At 45.6% G+C, this 11,840-nt stretch overlaps 2 protein-coding genes across 2 annotated transcripts; both read right to left on the bottom strand.

Moving 5' to 3' along the window:
• Positions 1-226: 226 nt before the first annotated feature.
• LOC125511030 (non-specific lipid transfer protein GPI-anchored 14-like) lies at positions 227-2,440 on the bottom strand. Its single transcript, XM_048676313.1, has 3 exons — positions 1,946-2,440; positions 1,748-1,855; positions 227-731 (listed from the first exon to the last, which is right to left on the bottom strand). The coding sequence occupies exons 1-3, from the start codon at positions 2,280-2,282 to the stop codon at positions 619-621; spliced, it is 558 nt and encodes a 185-aa protein (XP_048532270.1). The 5' UTR covers positions 2,283-2,440; the 3' UTR covers positions 227-618.
• Positions 2,441-9,056: 6,616 nt separating this feature from the next.
• On the bottom strand, positions 9,057-10,991 carry LOC125511029 (non-specific lipid transfer protein GPI-anchored 14-like). Its single transcript, XM_048676312.1, has 3 exons — positions 10,554-10,991; positions 10,317-10,436; positions 9,057-9,340 (listed from the first exon to the last, which is right to left on the bottom strand). Exons 1-3 carry the CDS (start codon positions 10,897-10,899, stop codon positions 9,231-9,233), a joined length of 576 nt encoding a protein of 191 aa, XP_048532269.1. The 5' UTR covers positions 10,900-10,991; the 3' UTR covers positions 9,057-9,230.
• Between the last annotated feature and the right edge of the window lie 849 nt (positions 10,992-11,840).

The raw sequence follows: 11,840 nt of genomic DNA, 5'->3' as shown, positions 1-11,840 counted from the left end.
ATTAATGTGTTAATAGTTTATTATGATGACATAATTTAGTCTTGATGGAACAATGGTTTGGACCCTACACGCACTCAATGATCATTCTCCAAACTTTGGTCATAGATCTACGACCTATTTGACTGCAGTCATTAACGGGCATTTCTTGTAATGAGAAATAAAAGAGTTGACATTCTTCCAGATTCGAGCATGTAACAGCACATCACTGTAAAATACACATATCATCTAAAAATATATGAAGTACTCATATTAATTACACACTCTTGCTCCAGAAAATGGAAGGGCAAGGGAGAGAAATTTCGGTAGGACAAATGTAAGCTTCCAACACCAACTGATCCGGCGGTCAACTCACTATTCGGAAAAATAAAAGAGACCAAGAAAGGGATTAAACAGGAACCGGGGAGGCAGGCAACTCACTCACTGCAATACACTTCTACTTGTCTTAGAATTCACTCACTCACTCACTCGCTACACGGCAATCAATGGGCCCTCTGCTTGACCAAACTTAAGGCCCAGGCTGAAAATTGGGCAGCCAGGCCCAATCATACAGACACCTCTGGGTGTCCCGACTTCTGATCTCCCTCCCTGCTGACTGTCTCGCCTCACTGCAGCCTGTCATCATGCGAGAACAAGGACGGAGGCGAGCAGCGCCGAGACGACGACGGCGAAGACCACCGCCGTGTGCCTCCCTGCGCCGGCCGCTGCGTCGGCGCTCTTCCCGCCGGAGGTACCTGCAACCAGCGAATGCCAAGGGCGTACGAGAAAGTTAGTTGTACAGTTCTGAACTGACATGCTAATTAACCATGCAGAAGGAAGATTTACGTACAGTTTAGAACTGGATACTACGGTCTAGTACTGAAAAGCACCACAGATTTAGGTACAGATTCCCTTTTTCTCAAACGGAGATTTAGGTACAGTTATGGTTAGTGGTTACCCACAAAGTTCAGTTAAGACCAGGCACCGAACACCGGCCGGAGGGTACACGACTGTCAGGACACGTACGGTGTTAGGCGGGCCATGCATACCATGCAGGGCATTGACTGATCCCGCCACCACTAACCTCCGGCTAGAAATGAATGCGCACTGTTGCCAGTATCTTTCTCAGCATAACTGCAGAGTTGCGTGGGCGCTCGCGGTCACATTCGTACACGTCGCGCTCGCGCAAGGAGGCTGCTGCTCATGCCCATGCCATGTGTGGTGCGTATAGTGTGTGCCGTGTAGTGTGCACGTTCTTCCGGCGTGTATAATTAACACGGTTTGCATGAAAATGTTCACTTCAGTCTGTCCATTTTGGCACGAGGAAGCACAGTCCTGAGTCAGAGATGGCCGCGTGTCGCCCGCGGAGCCGATCGAGGCAGAGATTGACACGTTTGGGTACGGCTGCAGGGTTAGAAGGATGGTCTAAGCGGCAGCTCGATCGGCGAAGGAGGCGACACGGCGGACAGGGAGGGGCGGCGGCGGCGGCAGCGTGGCAGATGGTTATTAGGCCAGCGTCGGAGGCGTGGGTAGATGTCGACGACAGCGGTGGCGAGATGAAGACAAGGGGGGAAGAATAGAATATGGCTGTTTCACAAGGGAGAGGAAGATTAGGCGCTCCTTAAAAAGTAACAGAGATGATTTTGCTCACCGTAAAAAAAAAAGATGATTTTGCTAGTATTTGATCCCAAGAAATGATGATTTGCTAGTATTCGATCCGAGAATATACTCATGTGCTAGTTAAGTGGCTAGAGGAGTATGTATAATATACCGGTGACGGCGGCGCTGCCGCCGGCGGTGGCGTTCTTGCCCTCGTGCTCGATCCCGTACTGCTTGAAGATCTCGGCCTCCTTGGAGTCCGGCGACATGTTGAGGATCTCTGCACCCAAAAGCAACTTGTTTAGTGTGCACGGCGGCGGCGCAGCAGCACCGGCCGATCGATGGGACATGCCACATGAGTAGTACGTACTGGGGCAGTCGGAGAAGGTGGCCGGGATGTTGCAGGCGGAGGGGAGGTTCATGGCGCGGGTGACGTTGAACTTGATCCCGAGGGTGGGCTCGTCGCGGTCCTTGACCAGCACGCACAGGCACTTCTTGCTGACGCCCAGCACCTGCCGGAACCCGGAGCAGCAGTCCGGCGTGGGCGAGCGCGCCGTCGCCGCCAGCTGCACGTACGTCAGGCACGTCGCCAGCCCCATGAGCTTGTCCGCGCACTCCGCCCGGTCCGCCGCGAAGTCCGCGCCCGCGAGCCCGACCAGCAGGGCCATCAACGCCGCCACCACCGCGCCACTACGCCGAGCCGCCATGGCTACCTGCTAACTAGCTAGCTTGCTGGTCGACCGATCGCGACCGCACTGCCACAGTTGGCTGGTGAATTTTGTGTGTTCCTCTTGAGTGCGTGCGTGCGTGCGACGCCCGACGCCTTCGACTCGAGCTAAGCGATGACTGACGTGGTGTGGTGTGGCTGGGTTCTTGGGTATATATAGAAGAAGATACGTACGCGCATGGAGAAGTAGCGTAGTACATGTGGTGACTGGTGAGGCGGTGAAATGTGTGTTGGATCATCATCAGTGGATCGATCGGACAAGTGAGAGTGGTGTGTGGTACTGCGAGGCTGTGGCGATGTGATTAGCAGAGCTAGCTAGGGTGATTGATTGGAGTAATGGAGTTAGTTGGGGAGGTGGCTTGGCTGGCGAGATTGCGTGCGTGCGCGTTTTCGCTTGCTAGCTCGTGGTCGTGGCCTCGTGGGGCACGTACCGTGGAACTGTGCTGTACATGCATGGGTGGTGGGCCGGTGCGTATCGATCTGCTTAACATGATACGTATGTGCGTCTGTATACTTACTATACTATAAACATCTCTGGCTTGTTTTTTTCATGATATACGTGTCTTATTTATATCGTAAAAATCAAAGTACAAATCACATAAGATCGACATGACAAAAACCGAAAAGACAACAAAAAGTTTCTGAGCCTGACACCAAAGTCCATCTTCTCTGGACGTTGGCTAGTACACATCTGGTTAAAACATGCAAGAATATGCATGATGTACGTATGTGTGCGTATACTGAGCAGGGTGCTGCTGTGGCGCTTCATATGCACGTGGACGTGGGTAAGCATGCATGGATAACCATAGTGCACACTCCCCCGCAACAACAACAAAAGTGCACGCAAAGCATGTACAGGTACGCATATGTATGGCTAGATATTAATTAAAACAGAGTAATGTGACAATTGTACACTATTCTTCTCAGAATGCCCTGTTTCTTTTTTCTTTTTCTTTCAAACGGAGCCCCGTTCAATTAACGTTTGGATCTGGGTCTGTCTAGGACACATCTATGTTTGTGGTCTGTTTTTTTATCCCAGCTTTTTTTTCGTTCCTTGTTGCTACGTTATTTATGGAAGATTAGATGTGACATACTTAGAAAACATCTAGATATGAATTAGACAAACTCTTTGGTTAAACTGTCCAAGTTAGCTACTTCCTCAGTTCCAAAATAGATGACCCAATTTAAAGTTAGTACAAAATTAAGTCTATCTATTTTGAAACAGATGGGGTACTAGCTAGCGTCATGCCCGCGGTGCGTACACGCCGGAGCTGGAATTGCAAGGTTGTTGAGCCTGCAGTAATGGGACAGTACAGCATAGGCCCGGCCAGCGGTTTCTGCACGAACTTAACTGTAAGCATGCTTACAAGACAAGCGATAAGCAGATATGTTGAAGAGCCCTCCATGCAGCATGCATGACTTTTAGTAAGTACTTCCTCTGTTTCTAAATATTTATCTTTCTAAACATTTTGAATAACTACTACATACGGATGTATGTAGACATGTTTTAGAGTGTAGATTCACTCATTTTGCTCTGTATGTAGTCACTTGTTTCTAGACAAGTATTTAGAAACGGAGGGAGTAGAATTCAGCACCACTTTTGTATATTAACGAACTGTACTCCTCCAAAACAAAAAACAAAACAAAACGAACTGTACGTGTCTGAAGTCTGAACGTAGTGCAAGAGTACAGCACTACAGCCGGCGATTCCTGTGTGTTATTCATGCCTAACCGAAGTACTATAACCAAAGGAAAAAAGAATAGTTGGCCATACAAAATAGGACCGCCCCTTAAATTACGCTATTAGCATATGTCATAGCGCTCACACCAATTTATTTAGCAAGATAATTTTTTACACGTTATAGCGTGTTATTAGCGCGCTATTTTTTTCAATGACTATAACCAACCCTTAGGGATGGCAACAGAGGGAGCGTCCAATCAACGAGCGCTCCCTCTTGATATTTTTTTATTTTTTCGCACGCGTTTTTCGTTTTTAGATAGTTTTTCTAGATATTTTTTTTGGCTTTTCTGTTTTCTCCCCCAAAAAATTAGGTTTTGGACAAAACAATCAAAAATATGATATGTGCAAAAAACGTGTTTCTTTTTTTCTCTCACAAGAGGCACGAATTTGCTTCCGCGAGAGGCATGGATTTGCTCCCGCGAGAGGCATAGTCGTGCCTCTCGGAAAGAAAAAAAATATATTTTCTTTTTTATTTTCCTTCCATGAGAGGCACAATCATGACTCTTGAAAACGAAAAAAACGTGTTTTCTTCTTTTTTTCTTCCACGGGAGGTACAGATTTGCTTCTCTTGTAGTCACAGATTTGCTTTCGTGAGAGCCTCTTGAAAACAGGAAAAATGTGTTTTATTTTTTTTCCTCCCGCGAGAAGCACAAACACGTTTCTTTTTTATTTTCCTTCTGTGTTAGGCATGAATTTGCTTCAACGAGAGTCGCAAATTTACTTCTCATGGATGCACGAATTTGCTTCTGCGAGAGGCACTGTCGTGCCTCGAAATTCGTCAAATTCTATCAACATGGGATCTAATTTTGAAGATCTTGACGTGAGGAATCCAACGGTGAAAACAGTTTAAGATTTGTACGGACGGTTAAGGAAATAAAACGTTTTGAATAAACAGATCGACAAAAAAAAACTCGCAGGTTACGACAAATGGCATACATGCAGTGCGCCACTTATCGCAGTCTCAAAAGATGGAAGTGATCTTTGTAAAGAGTACTTCCTAATTAGACATTTCTAACAACGGATGAGTTCAGATGCATAGAGTTCATTCAGATGCATACACATGTGACCTCAATGGTGTCCCCGGGATCTTGGAGCATGGTGGGAATACTTAATTTTCATACGAATTTTGGGCTAAGGTGGGCCAGTGGCGGCGCCAGGGGTCTTCGCTGGACTTTCATGGAATACCAAAGAAATGCTAATCCATTGGTATAATGATGCTACCTTGCTGTATATTTGTTGTTGTATTGACATAAAATTGCACAAATGAATACCAATGAATACCAAGGAAGAAATTCCTGGCGCCACCTGGTGGGCTCAACTCTCTTTTACCTTCTTTATTTATTAAACTTTTTTGTGTATACATAGTGTTTGGGAAAATCTAAGGGTGAGTCATGGCCAACACATCCACCCCTTAGGGATTTTTTAAGATAAAGATCATCACCCCCTAGATTCATCCATGTCGTTACCCATAGTGGCGTATCCAGTTTTGGGCATCTTCAAAGGAGACCCTCAAAACTTCAGTATATGTTTGATTAGACATTTTTGTTCATTTTTAAAATCCAACGCGGTCCTGCATCGGTCTGAAAAGTGGTTCGGACGTCCGTTTTCCAGCAAAATGAAGACAAACATGGAGGAATATACCGGAGTTCGGACGTCCACTTAACCAACCAAAAGCCTCCGCGTGGTCCTACTCTTTTTTCTCTCTCTTCACATGCATGCCCCCCCCCACCTATCTCTCCTCTTAAACGGACACACCACAAATAGCCCACCACATGCATGGTCCCTACCTAAATTTCTCCTTCCAACCGGATACTTTGTGATTAGAATTAGATGTCTCACTCCAGCATCATGTCTGCGGACCATGTCCGGACATAAAAACAGACAAATATCGGAGACTTTTGCGGGCCAGTGTTGGAGATGCCCTTAGTGCGCCATGGTGGTCCAGTATTAGAAATGTTTATATAATTTTATTTATATTCAAAGAAATATTTTTTACTACACTATTTACAAGCTATTGGAAAATTCCAGGGCGGTACATGGACCACCCTGTCCATCCCCTAGCTACGCCACTTGTCCACCCGCAAAGTATCCATGGGCCACATGTGTTGTCCATGCCTAAACCCAATGGATATCCAACTATCTACGGGCGTTGAGATCATGTGTTAGTGGCTGCTCAGTCACATGACTTAGGTAAAAGGTTATGTGTTCATCTATGGAGCAAACAAAGCAACAACCATAATGATGCGTACATGGCAAAAACAATTGTAACAACAAAATGTCGCATAACACAATAGGCAGTACAAGTATTCAGTTTTCCACGCATCATGAGAAATAAACACAACACAATATAGCCAATACTTAATGGTCAATACAAAATTGCAAGCTTGCGACATCAAATAAAAGGTCTCGCATAGTAACAAGTTTCTTATTGCAAATCATTAACAGATGCATGCAAGTAAGATAGTAATCTGGCATATCACTGCAGCATAGAAGATTTGTTGAGTTGAATGCTTGAGCTTGGAACAACCTTCTTAGTCTTCGGTGGTAATTGATTTGGTGGCATCCTACAATGGGGAAAACACAAATTACAATAACTTAAGCATGATTGAATATCACCATCAATCCTCTTCAAAAGATGAATGTTTAGCCAACAGTTAGTTTTTGTAGATTGATTTGGTGATATCATCTTCAATAGTTGAGTGTTCTGAGAAGCAAGTTGTCGAGCTTGGCCTTAAATGATAAGTGTGTTATTTTGAAGTGGAGTAGGATAAATTTAGCTCAAAATCAAGTCACTTTATCTACTACTAACCAGAAAGGACCTGATAGGTCATTCAGAAATACGTGGGGGAGTGAAAATATGCCTTCAAAATCTAATTTTGGCTCTTGGTTATATAACACAACATCGTTGCTACCAAAGTCAATATGAAGATGTGGAATTGGGAGGGTAATACCACCTATCGCTTTTGTGCAGAAGAAATGTTTTTTTGTCCAAAAAAGGGTTAGAAGAACATGTCCTCATATGGTCCTTTGGTTGAGGAGATCAAGACGCCGCTCCCTCCATTGAGGAGACCAAGGTAAAATGGGTTAAATGTTCTTCCAATGAGGCGACGTGTGGTCTAGCGAAGGAAGGTTGTTGACATGAACTTATTAAGACGTGGTTTACTTTACCTCTAGGTTGTATTTTTTATGCACTGGACTCGGATATTTCCGTGATCGTTGAATAAAGCGCAACAATTCCAACTAAAAAAATCATCTCTTTTTTAGATTTGTGGTGAATGGTGATACATCCTAAACGCATTTACTTTTTCCAACACTCTTGCTTAGGTTTTGCACTCTAAAATTACTAAGGTGAACAGAAACATTCAAGGCTAACATTTTTTCAGCCTAAATGCAAATATGTATTTGTGAGTGTGTAGGTACAAAAGTCCAGGAAAATCCAACAAAGATAATTCCACGCAAGATATCAGAGGAGAAGACAACTTGCTAGATGAGGGCACCTAGGGAGTCCCAAGGGGGGCACGCACACCTGCCATGGGGCTGGGGAGGATGCCACATTGGAGATCCACATGGGTGCCATAGGAACCCACCCCCCCACCCCCCGACCCATCCCGCACGCGTGCATGCTCCTATCCTTCCTCCGACTATAAGTGATTGTTGCCGTCTTGAACCATAGATGATTTCCCACATATTTTCCTGACCACCCTCGTCGATGCTATTCATTCAGGGGGGCTGTTTGGAGGTTGATTCTCCTCCTAAGAGTGGGATTCCTCGCCATTGACTCCATCAACTCATTCTTCACCCATCTCCATCATGTATTTCCCATCCATGTGTGAATAATTAAATGTAGGAACATGTGATGGATGGGGATTGGGTGATGCCAATCATGTAATAGTGCTAAAATCTTTAGGGTTTTGATCTATTGCATGATTATTGTTATTAAACTACTACTGCTATGATTTTGTTAAGCTTAATGCACATTATTAGGGTGTGAGTAGTATGATCTCATATTTGAACCATGTTTTTTTATAATACCTATGTGTTTGGGTTGTACTTGCAAGTTGTATGCATCTTTATTGTCTCAATTGGCGACCCTGAGAGTGACTGGTCATGGTATCATAGAGGAGGCTTTAATTTGAGAATTTCATGTATTCACACCCAAAAAATGTGTTGATGTATTTGCCTTGTGAAAAAGACATCATAACTACCTTTAGTTTCAATTGTGATGCCTCGTGACATGAAATGTTAGGGAAATGCACGCTGGGCAAGTTCTGAAAATAACTAAATAAGCATGTTCAACTATAGACGGACTACATGCTCTAGAGTAAGAGAATATGAGCTACGACTCATGTCCCTTGTTATTTGAATTATGCTATGATTCTGCCATCCGTGTAACGTCGCATTATCCATCCATGTTCTCCATAACGGTTAGCACCCTCTAATAGATGATACCCACCAACTGTTGGGTATTTTCTAGTTGTGTTTACTTTTTTGCAACCTACAACAACCAAATCACTCTGTTGTCATCACTAGTATTTTTTTTTGGCCGAAGTATTTGACACAGGTGTAGTTGAATTGACACATCGACCACCAAAGTCTTATCAATATTCTTTCGCTCCCATAGTCGTCATTGGCCCCCATCCGGGCGGGGCTAGCTCTGAGAATGAGAAAGGCACATGGAGCTCGATGGGGGTAGTTTTGTTTCGGCGATCTTTTCTCCCCACTTAATGAGAAGACACACAATTCTTGTGCTCGTTCTTCAAAGAACATCAAGGCATACCCTTATCATCTAAGAAATCAGTTACCCATATTGATTGCACACCCTCTTTCTCCATAAAAGAAAACAAAGGGGGAAACTCTTGATATCGTAATCAACCCGCGACATGAAATTTCGATAGGACAGTTGCAACTTGCAACTTCAACTAATTAATCAGGGAGGCAATGCAACTAACTATTTGCAACAAGGAGAGAAAGAGAGGGGGAGAGGGAGTGGTTGGGGAGGGGGAAGAGAAAGACTTGCAACTCACGCACTGCACAACAATTTATTTTTTCTGTGATGAGGATTCACTCGCTACACACAGCAAACTGAAAGCCGAACTGAAGGCCGAAGGCTGCAAACTACACAGCCCAGCCCAACACAATCATGAAAATGCCTTGGTCTCTTTCCTACAGCCGCAGCCAAGCCTATCATCACGCAAGAACAAAGGCGGAGGCGAGCACCGCCGAGACGACGACGGCGAAGACCACCGTGTGCCTCCCTGCACCGGACGTCGCGTCCACGCTCTTCCCGGTGGCGGTACCTGCAACCAGCCACGGCCAAGGCGTACAAGAAAGTTATACAGAAATTCTTGCACAGTTGTGGGCTGATATACTAATTTATTCTGCAGAAAAGAAAGATTTATGTACAGTTTTAAACTGTATATAGGCCTGATTCAATGCAAAGTGCTTAGGAAAAATGCTTAGTAAAATAAACCGAATTCTTCTCTAGCATCTGTGTTTATCTGTTTATACGGGGTACTTAATTAAGCGTCTAACTCACACAAAATAAACACCAATATTTAAAAAATTAATTCGTTTTTCTAAACACATTCTTTAAGCATCTTGCATTGTACAAGGCTTAAATTTCATTGCAAAACTAAAACATCGTAACTGATCAGGTGTCCAAGAAAGAGCAGGCGCTTTTCCGTGCGGAATGATGCATGATGCCGGTGCAGTTGCGTAAAGTCGTTACTGCCGGTGCAACGCAACAATCAGCAGCGTGCCAAGTTACTTACTCTCCCTCTTTCGCAAAAAAATAAAAGTTACTTACTCTCCCTCCATTTCCTAATCAACAATCAACGCAACAATGTATCTGAACACATTTTAGTATATGTAGGCGGAGTACTTAGAGAAACAGTTCAGTTAAGACGGTCCAAATACCGGCTGACGGGTACACGACACGTGCACAGTTGGGTGGGCCATACATGCATGCAATGCATGGCTTGTGAAATGAATGCGTACTGTTGCCCGTATCTTTCTGGGCATGATAAGTGTGGTCGCTCCCGGTCACGCTCGTCCACGTCGGCCCGTCACCCGTTCATGTCGCGCTCGTGCAAGCAAGCAGCGGGAACCCAGGAAGCCCATGCCCCCAACCCATGTGCGTTGCGTAGAGTGTACCATGCATGTCGTACGGCACGTTCTTCCAGTCTCATGTTAGTAGTAGTATGTTACGCCCGTGTATGATCCGAACAAAATGATGGTTAAGGAGTACTACTGGTTAACTGGCTAGAGGAGTACCGGTGGCGGTGGCGGCGGCGGCGGTGGGCGAAGTGGTGGCGGCGTTCTTGCCCTCGTGCTCACGCGCATACTGCTTAAAGATCTCCGTCTCCTTGGAGTCCGGCGACATGTTAAGGATCTCTGCGTCCAAAACCACTCAAATATTCAGCATGCATGCATGCACGCACGGTGGCGCAGCACCACCACCGGCAAACCGGCCGATCGGATGGGACTATGAGTTAGTAGTGCGTTACGTACTGGGGCAGTCGGAGAAGGTGGCGGCGATGTTGCAAACAGAGGGGAGGTTCATGGAGCGGGTGATGTTGACCTTGATGCCCAGCGCCGGCTCGTCGCGGTCCTTGACCAGGATGCACATGCACCGCTTGCTGGTGCCCAGCACCTGCCGGAACCCGGTGCAGCAGTCCGGCGTGGGCGCCCGCGCCGTCGCCGTCAGCTGCACGTACGTCAGGCACGTCGCCAGCCCCATCAGCTTGTCCGCACACTCCGCCTTGTCCGCCGCGAAGTCCGCGCCGGCCAGCCCCACAGCCGCCGCCACGACCAGCGTCATCAACAGTGCACCGCTACGGCGAGCCGCGAAAGCCATGGCTTGATCGCGAGCGAAGTGCACTCGTGTGGCGACTCTTTCGTTTCGGTCGTGTCGTCGTCGCGGTGGTTTGCGTGTGACGACGTGGTGTGGCTGGGCTTGGCTATATATAGATGTTACGCACGCAGAGGGCCAAGTGTACATGTGGTACCTGCTGATCAAGTGATCATTCACTGGTCAGGTGGTGAAATGTACGCCGGATCGATCGAGAAGGCCAGGGTGGTGCGTACGGCGGTCGTGGCAACGTGATGGATCGAGGGTGATTAATGTGAGTTAGTTGGGGAGGTGGCTGCCTAGATTGCGCGTGCGTCGGCGTTTGCTCGTGGGGCACGGACCGTGAACTGTGCACGTATGGGTCGACCTAGCTAGAGATCGAGGAGCTACGTGCGTCTAAGTGTCTAACTAAACTTAGAAAGTTAAGTTAGCAAGTTCCAAGCAGAGAAGCCATGCATGTCAAAAAAATATGCGAATTTGCTAATTGTATCTAAAACGTCTTACATTATACTTCCTCTGTCCCAAAATTCTTATCTTAGATTTGTCTACATACTGTATCAAATCACGTTTTAGTATTAGGTACATCTGTATCTAGACAAATTTAAGACAAGAATTTTCAGACGAATAGGATAGAATGGATGGAGTAGATGATAGTACCTCCGTCATGGTAGTAATTGACAAATCCTCATCCAACACCTAAACTACTTATTTAACCAAACAAAAAATATTAAAAACCTACAAATCTCAATATAAAATCCAACGGTATACTATACATTTAGATGAGACATAGTGACATATCCAAATATATGCCCCCCGTGTTCAAAAATATAGTAGTACTCGTCTACTCCAGAATGAGTAGGCATTGATTAATAAAAGCTACTACCTCCATTTCAAATTATAAGATGTACTTCACCATCCATTTTCTTCTCATCTAAGAGCATCTACAG

This window comes from Triticum urartu, chromosome 5, assembly GCF_003073215.2.
Source record: "Triticum urartu cultivar G1812 chromosome 5, Tu2.1, whole genome shotgun sequence".
Classification (NCBI taxonomy): Eukaryota; Viridiplantae; Streptophyta; class Magnoliopsida; order Poales; family Poaceae; genus Triticum; species Triticum urartu.
This window is presented reverse-complemented; position numbering and strand designations above follow the sequence as displayed.